The 17162-nt window shown below is 41.8% G+C and overlaps 1 protein-coding gene across 2 annotated transcripts in view; it reads left to right on the plus strand.

Annotated features, from left to right (window-relative positions):
• ARHGAP42 (Rho GTPase activating protein 42) overlaps positions 1 to 5663 on the plus strand; it is a 148594-nt gene extending 142931 nt beyond the window's left edge. For both annotated transcript variants that reach the window (XM_032099230.1, XM_032099231.1), the window contains 2 exons: positions 16 to 95; positions 309 to 5663. In XM_032099230.1, coding sequence (XP_031955121.1) covers positions 16 to 95; positions 309 to 397 — 169 coding nt within the window. In that variant the 3' untranslated portion in view covers positions 398 to 5663. The remainder of the gene's footprint in view (positions 1 to 15; positions 96 to 308) is intronic.
• The last annotated feature ends 11499 nt before the right edge of the window (positions 5664 to 17162 follow it).

Below are 17162 nucleotides of genomic sequence, written 5' to 3' on the forward strand. Positions count from 1 at the left end.
ATTTTTTTCTTTCAGACAAGCAAAAGCCATGTATTCCTGTAAGGCTGAGCATAGTCATGAGCTGTCTTTCCCACAGGGGGCAATATTTTCCAATGGTAAGATTTGTTTTACGTTGACTTATATATTAAAAAAGAACATATAAAAAACTGAACCATATCCACAAAAATGGGGGCATAATTTCATTTTTAGCTCTCAGGTTTTGCCCTGTTTTTTCAATTGCTCTTGAATAAATACCATCTAAATCAATATGTGTAGCATGTGTGGGATTTTTTAACAGTGTTAAAAGTTGTGTATATGTTTTTTTGCAGTGTATCCATCAGTGGAACCAGGCTGGTTAAAGGCAACTTATGAAGGCAAAACAGGACTAGTTCCTGAGAATTATGTTGTCTTCCTCTAGTAATCTTTAGTGGACAGCAATATCTTCATGGTATCCATGGTAACAAATAATACGCACTGTGGTTTTTATCTGACACAGATATGGGATCAGCCCGTTAGCTGAGTGGTAGGTTTGCTTCAGATGCTGCAGCTGCAGGTTACAGAGCTCCCTGCCAGCAGAACAGAATGTGATGAAACAGTTAACAGTTTCTGTGCTGAGGACGGTACTCTGTTTAAATAACTTCCATTGTTTGCAAAAGGTTGCTCTGTTCTTCTTTTATGGGTAAGGAACACTAGAGCAATAAAATAAAAAAAAGTTGCTATTTAGCTGCAGACTTTCAGGTCCAAAGATGTTGCTCGCAGAAGTGTGAAATTTGGACACAATGCACTCTATGACATTTCTTGTAATCTGTGGTTTTTAATATGGAAAATCGTGGACTTTTTCATAATGTAAGTACTGCTTCTATTGTGATCTGAATTCTCCCTTAGAAAACTTGATTCTAAAATTAATCCTAATCATTTCAAATAAGAAATGACTTTTCCATAAATCAGAAGTTGGAACTTCTGTTAGTCACTGAGTTACAATATGGCATAGGATTTATACAACTGATAATATCAGTTTATACACTGCCTGAGCAGTGAGTGCTCATTCAAAATGTGGTATGTTTAATGAATGTTTCATTCAAGTACTTATTCGATTTCTTTCCTTCTTTCTGTATCAGCATAGATAATTTTAACAATTTTTATTTCAATGATAACCATTATCTGGAAGATACTCTCTCTGTGTCCCAGAACATCATCCGTAGAAAACAAGGAGATGTTGAATCTGGACTGATGGGTGGTCATGTGAAGTGAGCAGTGAACAAACAGCAGTATGTTTTGAAACCTGAGATAAATTGTAACTCATTCTTTTTCCATTGCAAATAAGACAAATGACCTGTGAACTAGCCAATTTTATAAGCTATGGATGCTAAAAGCTCCATGTAGCAATAAAATTACTTAGTGTTATTTCTCCTGACTTCTGCTAAAATATTTGACAAAGATTCTCTCCTTCCACAGAGTAAAAAATCCTTACTTTTCACAGGTATTGTAAAGACCTATTGATTGCTCCTGGTAGGACTGAAAAGAAAAAAAAACCAAAAATAAAACCAAGTCAAAGAAAACCCCAGAAACCATAAGTAGCTTTCTCAATCTGAGCAGTTTTCTTGTACACCTTGAGGGAAAACATGCACTGCTTGCTTGGCTACTTGCCATTCCTGATTGAAAACCGAGACATTTAACCTCCGTATTAGTATTTCTTCAACATCAGTTCTTCCAGAAGAATTCACTGTTTCATAGAACTGTCTAGGCTTAGTTTCATAGATCTGTCAAGGCTCAGTTCTTCCTCCAGTAGCAGAAATCAACATACAAATCTTCTGTTGATTTCTGAGTTGCACACTACTTCGAGAAAGTTTAAGGAAGAACTGCTGTTAGGACTAAAAACATCAGTAAATTTTTAACTGCTGCTTTTTTCTTTCCATAGCCTTTCTCTTGTTTAAATTGAAAAGTAAGATTCATTGCCAACAGAAAGAAGCACATCAGAACATTCTTTACTTCTATCTAGTGCATGAATTCAGAGCAATTGCTAGAATTCAGGCTGGTGGTAGAATCCTGCAGGATCCTTCTCCTCACTCATTCAAGTCTTGAGTGATGATCAGAGAAAGAGGCTCAAAGAACATCCCTCCAAAAATGGTCTAGCTTTTCATAGGGGGAGTCTGAACAAGACTGACTGCAGGCAGTTGAGGACAGACCCCGTGCATTAGTGTCTGAGTGACGTGGGCTCTTTCTCCACCCTGAACAGTTTCATTAAGTCCCAAAACATGTTTCACTTCATCTTAAATCCAGACTGTTCCCAGTGCAATGATGAAGGGTTGTTCCAGATGGCATTGGCAGTGAAGGCAGACACGTGTGTGCTCATCTTATTTGCCCAGAGCAGATGTGAAAGGAAGTGAAGGTCTTTGCTCAGCCAGTTGAATCTTTCTTCATTTTAAGGCAAGCCAGGTTTTCTTAGTCTAAGCAATGCTTGAGATTGCCATTGCCCTGAGAAGACCAACATGGTTTTGGTTGTGTTTTTGCTGTATTTCACAATCGATAAACTGTAGGCTGTCGAAAGGTTTACCTCTGGTGACCTTCCCAGGGGAAGTGCTGCTGCCGGCAAAAAGGAGGAGAAAGGGAAGCAGAGCTTGAGCAGAGGCTGGTGGCCCAGCACGTCTCACACAGGCAGAAAAATGCAGTGATCAGGGGAAAAAATCCAAGCTTCTGTCTGTTACAGGGGGTCAGTAGCAAACCTGTATTGAACATCCTTTGATGACTCCTCATACCTCTTAAGGGCAATTTAATTGTTGTGAAATTCTTGAGGAATTGTGAAATAAAAAATGTAGAAAACATTTTCTCTTACTTGCTTTGTTCTAGCCAGATTTAAAAATAAGTGGGTAAAAAAACCCTAAGGTTAGTTAATTTCACATCCCCTGTATATGTCTTACAATTCTTCAGTACTGTGTTTTGAAAGCAGCTGATCTGAGTGCAAGCTAGAGAAGTCAAAGATGCCAAGTTCATTAAAAATTTTGTAAAACTGCAGTTACAGATTAAGCAAGTAGAGCCTGTAAGTGTTGAGGGAAAGATTGTAGAAAGACCTGGAGGAATCTCTGTGGAGGTGTTTCATCTGTTCTACACATTCATCTCATATTAGACTGAAATTTGGATTGAAGAAGACGACTTTGTAGGAAACTGGATTCCATTCATGTGCTGCTCACAAAGCAAATCTGTATTTTCCTCTGTAATGCTCTGCAGCTTTGTCAGGCCTGTCTTCTGAACTAGCAATAAATAAATTTTAAATGGTTTAGCTTTAAAATGGCATTTCCTTCTGAAAAAGGTGATGCCCATTCTTACTTACAGTTGACCACTCACTCTCCAGAAGTAGGGGTTTTCATTTTTGGAAATCTTCTATGGTTTTTTTGTACTCTCCTCTGCAGCACCTAGTAGCACTTTCTGTGTGATCTCACTGCTGGGTTGTGGGGTGCATCAGGTGTCCCAGCTCTTCCCTGCCTTTCAAGAGGGAGTTTATATCTACAAGAAGCTGTACAGTGAACCAGAAAGTTGAGTAAGTAGGGGTACAAATACTGAAGTGAAGGAGAGGGCAGCACCAAAGCTTCTCTGATGATGATACTCTCAGGCCTGACCAAAAATCCTTTCTGATAATAGCAAAGAATCAGAAATCTATATAACATTTAAATGGAGATAGAATATTTTGATAATGCCTTGCCAGAAAATTAGGCAATCTGAATTAAATTAGCTCATAGTATTGATTTACTATTCTTTATGGAAGTCAGATTCACTCTACAAGCAAAGGTTAAACAACTTTTTAAATTTATTATTATTATCCTTCCTAAAAGGATGCAGCAGGTTTGTTCCAAATCACACTATAGAACTCAAGGTAGATGTTACATTGTGGTTGTTGTTTGTCTTGTGGAAATAATGTCTGTACCCACAACATATAATTAGCCATGTTTTTTCTTTGTTAAACCTTTTGATACATGTTGCAGCACAACATGAATCAAATTAATAGTGTGAAGGACTGATATATTGTATGATAAATATGTAAAGTATATTAATATTCTATATTCACACTTTTTATTAATGATGATAAAGATTAAATTTTTTGTGTGTAATTCCTATGAGTTCAGTATTAAAATGTCCTTGCCATATTTTGGCATTTAGAGTTATATGTAACAAAACTGTTAAATTAAACCATAGCTATCACTTATGTCCCTAACTAATCTATAATGTTCATTGTACAATTATTTCTGGAAAAAAAAGATGCACAGATTTGCTGACCAGCGCTATTCTATGATAGTAACTTATTTTCCTTTTATATATTTTCTGGTGCTAATCTCTATTCTTTGCCTGTAATTGCATTGAATTGTAATGTGCCTTTAGGAAAGACATGTTAGGAGAGGAAAAGTTGTAAAATTCTGCAGTTCAGAATGGTAATTACAACAACAAAAAAAAGCACTGTACGGCAGTAATTGGATTTTTTTTTGTTGTTAACTTTTCTCCCCTTGCCTATTTTCTACTTAAAAAGATTGCATCAGAATAAGTAATGAAACTAAAAAGCACATTGTTCTTGATACTTCATTCCTAAGGCAGAAGGTTGTGCAATTTTGGATTGAGCAGCAAGAAGAGAAATCCCAGTTAGAGAGCACATCCTCCAGATTGAGGTGGATCTTCTCCACTGATGGAAACTCAAAGCTCTAGTGAAGTCAAAGACAGACCTCTGGCAATTTATAGTGAGGGTTTGCTGACCAGAAGCCCCCAGAAAGTAGATGGAATATTCTGCTAATGGGATAATCCCTGATCCAGCTTGGCATTGTCCTTTCCTTCAGCAGACAGCCTGGATGAATTGCCCAGTGGCCAGAGATCAAAGCCATAGGCAACCTTAGTCTCTCTCTGGCTGGTCACAGAGCCTTGAAGCTGCTGCTGGTGCTGCAGCCTGTCCAGCTCCTGCTCCTGCTGAAGTCACATGGTCAGTCATCTGTACCTGTAGCCAGTGGGAGGTCTCTTCTTTTTTTGTTCAGAATTTTGTATAGGCTTTGGGAGTTTGCTTTGTTTTGTTTTAGTAAGGTGCTCGGTATCCAAACAGCCACTAATTCAGTCCCTGAGGATCATATCGGTTCTTTAATTGTCCTGTGTGTGGCAGTGTTTAATAAGCCATTGGATTATCCTGGTTGTTTTAAGTGTAGAGCACAGTGCTTCAACCCTTGGGTGCCTCAGCTGAAAGCTGGTTTGCATCTGAGCTTTCTGCAAGTGTTTTATTGGGAATTGTCATCAAAGCTCTGGCACTAAAGATAGCACCATTGTCTCTGCAAGAGTTTCTGTTGGAGCAAAGGGCAGAGCAGCTGAACAGGGCACATGGATAGTTTCAATTTTCAGTCATATTTATGGCAATTTTGGAGTTATTAGAGTTTATAGGGGTTACTTTGGATACTATATGGTATTTTAATAGGAAAATATATATAATCAATATCTATATCTATTTAATAAAGTCCTACTAAATTATCTTATTGAACTCTCTGTTTATTTTGTAGTGTCGTTTCAATAATTATCTGCACTCTGTATATATCTACGTGTAAATAACTAGTATGACATGCATAAGCTGACTTTGCCGACATAATTCTATGTTGTATTTTACACTGTATTTCAAAAATCTGAAAAAATGTTTTTCAAAATAAAAATCCTTTATACACAAACAGTTTTATTGGTTTTAAATTTGGGCTCTGGTTCAGCCTTTTCTTTTTTCCAAGTAATAAGTCTTTGGTTCTACTTCTATCCATACCTGCATTTTAGAGTAACACTTCACCCGTGAGGATGCTTTACGTAGATGGGCATATGAATACCAGACCATAGTCTGTCATCCACTGTCCTGGTCATGTGGAAGTCTCCAAAGATGTGGCTTTTGAGGAAAAGAAATGACAGCTTTGGATGTTAGGTAGCAAGAAGCAGAACGCTGGTGTGGCAGAATCTGGCTGATGAGGTCTTTGCCTCTGGAGATCAGCAGGTGGATGGGCTCATGGGAGGGCCTTCCATGGCTCCATTCCAACAGCACTGCCAGGTGGGAAGCAACATTAGTGCAGTGGCCTCTGCAAGTTCCCTTGCATGGCCTCCCCAGCATCTCTCCAAGACTTTTTCCCTCAGTTTTTGCAGCCCTTGGGCTGGAGTTACAGATGTGCTTGAGGCAAAGGGAGCTGTGGGGTGGCCTGCCTTGCCTTTTCCCTGAAAGATCTCACCAGAAACTTGTGAGACTTTAATATCCCTGAAGCAATTAGGCTTTGTTATGATATAGACTAAAAACCTGTGTTTTTTAAACAAGTTTAAATTAGCCAGCTGGTTTTTCTGTTCGCTGTGCTTGGGCTTGGACAGTGCAGAGGAGGGCAGGAGGCCAGGGAGGATGGTCACTGCTCCCGCATCTGTGGCTGCTGGCTGCCAGCTCCTGCCCTGGGCACACTCAGGCTGCTGTGGCTCCTGCCTGCCAGCCCTGGGCTGGGCAGCTGCCCTGCCAGCCTCTGTCTGTGCGGGCACTGTGCCCACAGCTCTGCCCGGGGGCACATCAGGGACAGACAGAAACAAAACATCAGTACCATAAGTATTGATGTAAGTGAAAATGAGACTGTTGAGAAGCCAAGCAGCACGGACCTGATGGAGAAGGAGTCTTTCCCTTCCGATGCTTTCTAACAACTCTGAGGTGAAGCCTGTATTTCACAGCTCTCCCTGCTTGAGGATTTGAGAGGTGTGGACTCTGCTTTCAGGAATCAAAACATCACCTGCAGCCTGTAGTCACCAAACTGTCTTGCACCTTGCTGAAATCCTGGTGTCCTGGGCAGGATGGGGCCAGGGAGAAGGCAAGGTTCCCCTTGGGACCACGGGATGCTGCTGAGCTGGCAAAGCCCCTTCTGTATTAGTTCTGCTGGAAAAGCCTGAGAGGGAGAGGGGCTGCAGCAGGGGGTTAGAGGTGAGCTGAAGCTTAGTGCCCTGACTTAAGGTGTAGAGAACTGCCCCTAAATTGTGGTGTGGAACAATTGCAATGGAAGCTGTCACCATCATTCCCTGCAACACTCCCGGGCACCACTTTTGGGAAGAAGGGAAGTTCCAAGGCAGATGCCCTGAGACACCTGCCCTGCCCTGCCCTGCCTTGCTGCTCTTTGTGCCTGATGAGCTGGAGCTGGGCCTGTGCCTGTACCGGCACTGCCACAGCTCCCTCTGGGACCAGCACTTCCAGATGGATTCCTCTCCACTCCTGCTGGGGGCCATGAAAGCAGGAATGGTAGGAGCTGCCACAGATGCCCAGCTCTGCACGGTGAGTAGACACAAGGGGAAATGCAGAAAATCTGCATTTTGATAATTCATCAAAAATGACAGTTCACTAACGATTTTATGATAAAAATCTGAAATAAAATGGTTGTGTTTTCTGTTAGAGTTTTCTGCTCTTTTCCACAGGGATGAAGGCTTCTTGGCTTTAGATCACCTGATCTTCAGGAATGAATGCACACTGATTTGGGGTCTAGACTAAGCTCTAAAGTAGTTATCATCACTCATTTTCCCAATATCCCATTTTGTTTGGCATTGGGGAGTAACTAAGATTTTTTTCTTTTATTTCTGGGAAATCCATGTTCTGTCTGGCATGCTATATTTTGACATTTTAGTGAGCGTTTAAATGTAAAAAGACTTCAATTGCTGTTGAATCAACACAATTGTGTTGAATTACCACATTAACACCAAATTTGAAACTCTGAAGGGGTGAGGCATCTGTGCTTCTTACCAGAAAGGGTGAAGACACATTTCATCACTTGGTTGCATTAAAACACCTTACAGGGTGCTTTACATGATTCTTATGTGTTTGGAAAAATGAATATTTATGGCTTTATTATTGGTGAGGCTTCAATATCAACTATGGAGAAAGCGATGTGTGGAATTGCTTTGGTATAGAAAGTGTGCTAAGATGAGCCAGGCTGGCCACAGCCTCCTGCCTAAAGAGGAGAAACTTCAGTGATCCAAGGAAACAGCATAGGTGTAAACTGAGCAGGTGGCAGAGTCAGTTCAGGTCCTGGTTTGGAACATGTTCTCATTATTTGGGCATGATCCATTCCTTCAAACCCGACCTTTTTAACACAAACACTGTTTATTAAACACGGTCAACAAGGTAGCTGCACTTTCATCTTTTAAAATTTCATTTCACATTTGTAAAACTTTTCCCGTGTCATTTGGATTAATCACTGATATGGAAACAAAGTATTGAGAGATATTCTTGGCTTCTTTTGCAATGGTTGGCTGCTTTTCTATTGTATTTATGGCAACAAGCTCAAAAGCTGAACTAACTTAGAGTAAGTGCCTTTGCCAAAGATCATGGTGTGCTTTTTTAATGTAAACATGCAGGGATTCATGGGAACATTGAGTGACCTCCACAGCCGGTACAGAAAGGAGTCTTAATTCACTTGAAAGTACTTCGGTAATTGGAATACATCTTTCTGCCAGTATAATTGAGGAACTGATTAGTTAGACCCAGCACAGGTGTATTTCATTTAAAATTACTGTTAATGGGCTCTTGGGTGCCCTTAGAAAGTATTAGAGTCCCATCTGAATGAAAAACATCAACAATTTAGTTTTTTGATGGTCATTGCTGTTGTATTCCTACAAAAAAAAACACATTCAAAGGGAAACATGCAGCACCATCTGCATTTGGTGGTGCAAACAAGGGTTCCAATGCCATGCTTTGGCTACAGCAGCCATGAGATTCATCCCCAGCAGCAGGTGGGGAGGCTGAGAGGATGGGCTTGGGGCAGGGTGGGGTATGGAAGGTGTCCAGCATGTCACAGCACAGCAGAGCTCAGAGCAGGAGCGATGGGCTCCAGCCAAGTTCGGTTGGGATCTCCGTGTTCCAGATGTGACCGTACACTCATGGTATCCCTGGGGAAATACCGGCATAGTGCACAAGCAGGTGAGGCTGCTGCACACTGGGAAGCCCCAGGAGAAGCCTTTCAGAGGACAATTCCCAAACCCAGGCAGAAGGAAGATAGGAAACCTGAGCTTGACCAATCCATGGAGTGTTCCTCCAAATAAATTAAATGGCATACGGGATACAACTGGTTCCTAGAATGGAACAGGTGCTGTTTGCAAGGGCCTCACAAGAAGATAGCAAGGGTCAGGGTTTCAGTGCACCTGAGCTGGAAGGCTGAGCACAAAGTGCTCGAAACACAGACTGTGAAAGCAGTGGCAACTGTGAGTCCTGAATTGCCACAACACATGCAGGATGCCTATCAGCAGGGAAAATCCACAAGAAAAAAAAGACAGAAACCACACTGGGGGGCCCTGGTGCACCCTCTAGGGACAACTGAAGGAAGCAGGTAGGTAGCAGAGACCTCAGAGGCGTTTAGATGCAAACAAATTGTGCTGGGCAGCTGTGATGCAAATACATCCTTACATAACACCTCATCATAAATGGTCATTTTAAGTTTGTTCTTTCCTGCTGTTGCTCTTGGTCGAGGGATGCTTTTGTTTGGTCCTGTGAAGTGCTGTTCTTTTCTGTAATTAGGACAAATTGCCTGCCTTGGATGGGAAAATGGCCATTCTGCACAATGTCGTGCTCCCCAGACCTTCCCTGAGAAACCTGCAGTGAATGCCATAGGAGCGTGTCACCAGCTTCCAGCTGTGATTGGTAGCACTGTTTTGTTTCCAGATGGGCCCTTCTCCCTGCCCTCCCCATCCCCCTGAAGTTCAGACAATGCAAAACAAGCCATCACAGTTATTTGTACCCTCAGAGCAACACAGAACCAAGTTTTATGAAGAGGTTCAGGTTCTGTCGCTGCCAAACCCTTCCCTTAATAATTTTTCCTCATCTTTGTTTAGATGATGCCTTGAAATATTTCCTTAATGGACTGGGGAACCAAATGTAAGCATGATCACAATAAATGCCTGTAAGCACATCAGCATGAGAAACTCAGGTGAATATTGTGGCTTTTTAGCTAATTAGCTTTGCTGGATAGTTTATATCCAGAGGGAAAATCAAGACAGTGTTTATCATGGTGTTATTTGTATGAATTTCTCACAAACAGCTCCTCGCCTGAAGGCAGAAGGAACAAACACAGCTCTTCACTTTTCACTTTCCCTGGCACACGTTTGGGTCAGCCTTCCCTGCAGGAACACCTGAGTGAAACAGTGGTAATACCAAGCCCAGGGAGTGATTTAGGACACTGGGCCTCCTCATAGCATCACCTGAGCCTTGGCTCAGTTTGGTGCCTTCTCCAGTGCTGCAGTGCCTTCATTACTGACACACAGGAAAGCAAATGATGGTTTCACCTGAATTTCTGCACAGCAGGATCTCTGACACCACTTCTTTCTTTCATTTAGATAATCACAAAATAGCAGCGCTGCCTTCCCTGTGAGAAGCCAGTGATTATTGCTTAGCTCATTAGTATGTTTAAGAGGAAGCTCACCTGTGCTGTGCAGAGATGAGTCAGGCTCGAGAGCATCTGCATCATTATGGAATCTGAGATTTCACAGTAAAGAAAATCATCTCATTTAGGGGGACTGTTATTTGCTAAAGGTTAAGGCAAAAACTTCTATCTCAAAGGGTTTAGACATCCTATGTCAAATAATCAGTAACCTTATTTTATTCTTTATGCCTTTCTATTACTAGGTCTGTTAAAAAGATCAAAACCCAAAACTATTCTTGAGCAAAAGAGGTGTGCATTGAGGCTGAATTTGGACAGAGCAGACAGACATATACAAAGCTATTCCACTCAATCCTGAGGAACATTGTTGTGTAAATAAATAATTGGGGCCTAAATAAAGGTACCAATGCAGATGTGCTCAACTGAATGCATATTTGAGTAGGACCACATTCTTTGACACCTTGTAGTTCAAGCATCTCAAGGACTTTAAGATTATTTTCTTCTGTGTGTTAAATGCTAATAGAACTTCCACTTAAATTAATGTAATTTTTGAGCTGACTAAATGCTTTCCCCAGTTGTTTTATACTGCATGGAATGCTTAAAACTGAATTAATTTGGAAAATTAATCATCTATGTGCTAAATCCCAGCTCCATCAAACTGTCTGTGATGTGCACATGGAGCGCTGGTAACATCCAAGATATCAATTCACAAGAACAAGGACATTCAGAAATGGAACTGCAACATCACTTTCATGATGTTCTGTATTATGTGCAAATTATGTCCATAAGTATTGGCGCTGTTGGCATGACTAACGCTTCTCTGAGGGCACACTAATACCACAGCACATCCTTAGAAAGGGGTGACATCTGAACTAGCAGTCCAGTTTTTTGCCAATGCCTCTTAGAACAGGAAAGGGGAGGGATGGTCTCTCCTGTTGGTGGAGGACACATGGCCTTTCCCAGCCTTTCTGCCTGTGCCCCTCACCAGGCTGCAGGTCCCACTCCTTGGCTGTTGCACACCATGTCAGAAGGCAGTGGGGTGGGAAGTGGGACACAATAAGGATAAGGGAAGGATCCCCTGAGCACTGAGGTCAGTTCCTCAAAAGCCAGGGGTGATGTGCCCTGTTGGTGCAGCCAAGGAAAGGCTGCACCAGTCCAGGTCAATGACCTGCAACAAGAAAAGCTCCTTCTCTCCCATGACTGGAGATCCCAGGGTGGATGGATGGTGGATGGCTGCATCCTGCATGTTGCACCTCAGAGGGCAGATCTGGCACTGACCAATTTTGGCAGCAGAAAGCTCCAGTTCTTGCTGCGGACATGGCAGTCCACATGGCACCACCTCTGTGAAGTCTGGGGACAATTTACCCTGAAACCCAGGCTTTTAAATGCTTATAAATAAATGGTTACCCAGTGTATGAGTGGCTGTGCTAATTGTGTCTCTGCTCAGGTGTATTCTTGCTGATCTGGGCCAGCAGCACCGTGCCAGCACCTCTGCTCCCACAGCGCCATGGCCTCTGCTCCCACATCAGCACCTCTTGCTAGTGCTCCTGTGCATGGACCTTCTGCCCTGCAGGGAAGGCTTTTTAATTAACTTTCCCTTTGTATGCCAGGAGATCAGGAATGCATTGTAACTTACTTTGATGCTTTTATAGGATGGAAGTTTGACAGTTGCAGTTTTGATTAGTTACTACCTTTCACGTGAGAATAAATAAATAAACAAGATTTTATTGTATCCTGTTCTTTGAGCCTTGTAGAGGGTTTGAATTGCAAACAAAATGGAAAACAATTTTTCCCCCACCCCATCCCAGCCTTATGAGTTAAAATTTGGTAAACAATCAGTGTCTGCTTTCTCTAACCTGAAGCTACCAAAGTATCACCCTCCAATCAAATCAGCTGCACTGTGGGATTGCAGCACAAGTGGCTCCACCAGCCTGGCACTGGCAGCTGCAGCCCCACGTCCAGTGACAGCAGTGTCATTCTGCAGCTTTACCTTCCACTCAATCTAGTGGATGTTTGTACATCTGCTGAAGAGTTAAACACTTCTCATACTACTACAAAGCAAGCACATCCCCAGTTTATTGGACATGACACAGCGTAGCTAGACAACACCTTTACAAAAATACTTGAAGCTATTATTTCAGATCTACAAATATATAGATGACGGCTCCTTTTCTCAAAGGAAAATACAGAAATCTTATACAAGTCTCTTCTTTTCTTCCAAAAATAAAAACAATAGCAGCAAAGCATAAATTATATCTATCATTATCCTGAATGTTAAATACAGAGAAATATAAGCATCAGTCCAAAGATGTCTCAAAGTTAAGCATTATTTGTCTTTCTACAGAATTTTTTTGTTGAGCGATACAAAGACTCTACAAAATGTTAATGTATTACACATCCAAGTAACCCATTGGGAAAAGAAGGTGTGTTGAAGGCATAGGAAGGAGGGGAGAATAAATGACAAATATGTGAACTGGGATTTAGAGGCTGCATGAAATTCAGAAACTTCAACAGATCATGCATTGCAGATGTGCCCAGCTTTGGGTCATGCTTTTCTCTATCATGTAGCTTTTCTTAAAATTAATGTCTGTCTTCAGGGAAGACTTTAAGGAAAGCTTTAAGTGGAAAACTTCATGAAGTAATATTTTCAAAATTCCAGATGTTTGGAGTTTTTGAGTTTTCTTTTTTTTTTTTTTAATGTCAGATTTGTGCAACCTTTTGGCTGTGGGCAGCCAAATAGACACATGATCTGTATTTTGAAGCATGAGAAAGGGAAGCAGTTTCTGTCTCCCAGTAAAACCTAGGCTGGCTGTAGCCATCACTAGGAACTGCTTGTAACAGCAATTGGGGGTGTGATTGTGTAAAATTATTGTAAGAAGTGAACTGGCCAGTGCAGTGTGACTGTACTGTAAGCTGAGCTTTAGGATACCAAACTTCTAAATTTTTAAGTGAAAAGCCATGTCATCCTCAGCTGACCAGTGCTTGTTGTGTGGTGATGACAGTCTGAAAAGATGATTTCTCATCTGTTGTGTGTAATGCCTCACAGGCAGGCAGGGCCTGTCCTGACAGCAGCATGTCACAGCTTTTTCTACGTAACAGTGGATAATTTTTGTCAAGCGTGTTGTCCTTTGTCTACAACAGAATATGTTTAAATGGGTCATCAAAATCCATGTTTTACTCTTAGGAATGTTACTGGGATCTGGGGAAATGGTTGGGAACATATTAATTGCAGGTGGCTAGGTGTTTCTTTTTCAAATAATCTCAGTAAGACCACATCCACACCTTTGTGGATTCATACTGCCATGCATATGTTGGTTTGGTGCTTCCCTTATTCATGGTCCATAGAGCCAAGACAGGCCTGCCAGAATAAATCAGTTTCTTTGAGCAGCACTGTGATAAGAACATTGTTCTCAACTGGAGATATCTCAGATTAGAGTCTCAGACTGGACATTACCCAACAGGTGTAATAGAGGGATGAAGTGTAAGAGCATTGCTCTATCCCCATCTATTCCCTATTTTTCATACATGAAAAATAGGCCTCTGTGAGAACTGTACATCCATGGAATGAGCAGCTTATGGTGATGTTCATACAAATCCCACCTGTATAACGCAAAGGTCTCTGTACTGCTCTGCCCAGTTATTTCTGGTGCAATGCCAAAGGTGCTTATTGTGCTCACTACCTGCTTTTCATCCAATCTAGCCACTTGTTTGAAGCTCACTGATGCAGTGTTCTGAATTCCTGACAATGATTTATTTCTTTTTTTTTTCCTCCACACAGCAAAAGGAGATTTTAGTTATGAACTGGCTGGGTAGGTATTTAAATGGAGTGTGGGAAAATGCAATAGAGTGAGACTACTTAAATGACACTGTGAGAACTTCCTCACTGATATGCCTGAATTCTAAATTGGTGGAGCTATTGTACCCATAGAGGTGAAAAGGTAACTTGGTTTTCATGGTCAGAAAAACATGATCTATGACTAAAAGGCTCGTGATAGTATTTTATAATGAGCCCACCCCACACCAGCAAGAAATTGAAATGCTGCTACTTTTAAAGGATATATTAGAATTAAATGAATGCTCATCACTATTTGATGTCTTCTATATATGCTTTAAATGCCTCATGTGGGCTCATCCCAGGGAAAAAAATTTCTATATGTGAGTGGTAAAATACATCAGGGGAGCAGCACTGCTCATGTATTTGAAGTTATGCAACGGCTGCATTAGTTCCAACAGCACTTAAGGACTGTTTTCTGAGGGTTATTTTCTCTTTAAGTAAACAGATAAATTTTAACTTAGTTATTAATATCCATGCAGTCACCTTTTACTGCATGTTTCTGTCCAAGCATCTGAGAAGCTACAGTACCATTCTGCATACAAATAATGTCAATCTAATAAATTAATAGTGTTCATTGAAAAAAAACCCTCATAAATTTTAAAACAAAAAATACCTAAAATATTAGAGTTTTTTTCCTTTTCATCTTCCGAGGGAAAAAGAGAACTAAACTAAAAGCAAATCTGTTCAAGTCAGGTCACCATGACACAAAGCAGTACAAACCAATAAATCCAGCAATGCTGACAGTCCAGCCTGGCAGTATGCTCACAGGCTTCTGAGCCATGGAAAGTTGGGAGGGCTTTGGATATTAGCTCTATGGCTGCAGGCTGACTTCTCGGAAGGAAAGAAAGGTCAGCCTGCCACAAACAGCATGTAAGGCAAGAAATGTGTGCTTGGAGTTGCACTGCATGGGTGGAGTGCAGCCCCATCCTCTCCTGCTCTGCAGATGACCCAACCATAAATCTGGGCAGGTGGGAGAGGACAGGAAGGAAGGATCCCTGCAGGATCCCTGCTGTTCATGCTACTGATACATCACTGTAACTGAGATGAGTATTTGGGTGTAGGCAGGAACACAGGAAAGCAGCTCACCTTCCCAATAAAGGTAATGGAGACAGACCTATTACTCTACTTGAAAAGGAAGAAAAAACACAGCTAGGTACTAACAAGGCATCTGTCAGAAAACACAAATTTAGGTCTCACTTTCTCTGTTGCAGATATAGCACGAGAAAGCATAACCACAGTGCAGCTGCAGGAACAGCTGCAGATCAGAAATTATTATCTGTGTTTATTACACACACATATATCCAGGCCATTCCAAAGGGCCATGAAATCATCAGAAAGCTTCTCAGACCACATTTCCCTCTGTCATGGACTAGGTGTTAAGGAACCCACATCCCCCCATCTGTAAAGGCTGGTCCAAAGTGTAAATCCAGCTGAGATCTTTGAAAACATGAGCCAAGTATTTGATCTTTTGTGTTTCTTGGACCACAGAGATCACAACTGCTGAGCAGCTCATAGACAAAGAGAACAGCTCCCAGGGCTGGAGGTCTCAGCTCTCCAAGAACAGGTGGGCTGCCATGGCCAGGCACTTCAACCTCCAAAACATTATTTAAATATTATAAATATGATACCTGTACAGAGCTGAATCCCAGCAGCAGAGCTCAAAGGAAGCAGATGACTTGATGGGTTGGTTTGTTTGCTTCACTCAAGTGCCAGCAGAAGGTAATGCTGAAGGGCATGGGTCAAAAATACCTCAACTGTACAGAACAGGAGAGGCTTAGCTTCAGGCACAGCCTGCATTATTTAGTGTATGAAGAACTTTTAGTGACAGCTTGAAGCAAAAAACCTGTAGAAGATGGCTGGCAAGCTTTCTAATTAATACCACAGGTTTCATACCTTTAAAATGTAATCAGGCACATCCTAAATGTCAGAAAACAAGAAAAATCCATCTGCTGAAACCTCTTATTTCTAGTCTGTAAATGCAACTTAAGAAGATCCAGAATTCTTTTGTCTTGTTCAATATACTGAGAAGCACAACAAGATGTTTATTTAGACCTATTTGTAAAGCTTAGATCAAAAATGCTTTGATCTTTAAAAAAGTATTAATGGATAGAAGCACATACAACTATAAAACCTTGTACTCAGTAAAAAAATCAAGTAATGGCTCTCTGAACATTTCTGCAGGGTTGAAAAGTCATAATATACAAGATTTCTGTAGGGAAGGAAGAAATCAGGTGTTCTGATCAGTGTTCATAGAATCAGAATCATTTAGGTTGGAAAACACCTCCAAGATCATTGAGTCCAAGCTTTGACTGATCCCCACTTTGTCAACAAAATCATAGAAATAAGTCCAGTCATTTCTTAAACTTCCAGTGATGGTGACTCCACCACTTCCCTGGGCAGCCCCTTCCAATGCTTAATGACCCTTTCAATGAAGAAATTCCTCCTGATGTCCAACCCGAATTTCCTCTGGAAGAGCTTGAGGCCAAGTTCTCTCCTCCTGTCACTTATTAACTAAGAGAAGAGGCCGACCCCCACCTGGCTACACCTTCCTTTCGGGCAGTTACAGAGAGAGGAGGTTCCCCCTGAGCCTCCTTTTCTCCAGGCTGAACACCCCCAGCTCCCTCAGCTGCTCCTCACAGGACTTGTGCTCCAGCCCCTTCCCCAGCTCCGTCGCCCTTCTCTGGACACGCTCCAGCCCCTCAATGTCTTTCTGGCAGTGAGGGGCCCAGAACTGAACACAGGATTGGAGGTGTGGCCTCAGCAGTGCCGAGTACAGGGGGACGGTCACTGCCCTGGTCCTGCTGGCCACACCACTGCTGATCCAGGCCAGGTGCCATTGGCCTTCTTGGCCACCTGGGCACAGCTGGATCATGTTCAGCTGCTGTCAACCAGCACCCCCGGGTCCTTTTCCACTGTTCGTGGTGTCTGTGTAACCCAGAGCAAATGACAGTATCAAAATGGACACTAAATGC

The sequence above is a fragment of the Corvus moneduloides genome, chromosome 2, assembly GCF_009650955.1.
Source record: "Corvus moneduloides isolate bCorMon1 chromosome 2, bCorMon1.pri, whole genome shotgun sequence".
In the NCBI taxonomy this organism is placed as follows: Eukaryota; Metazoa; Chordata; class Aves; order Passeriformes; family Corvidae; genus Corvus; species Corvus moneduloides.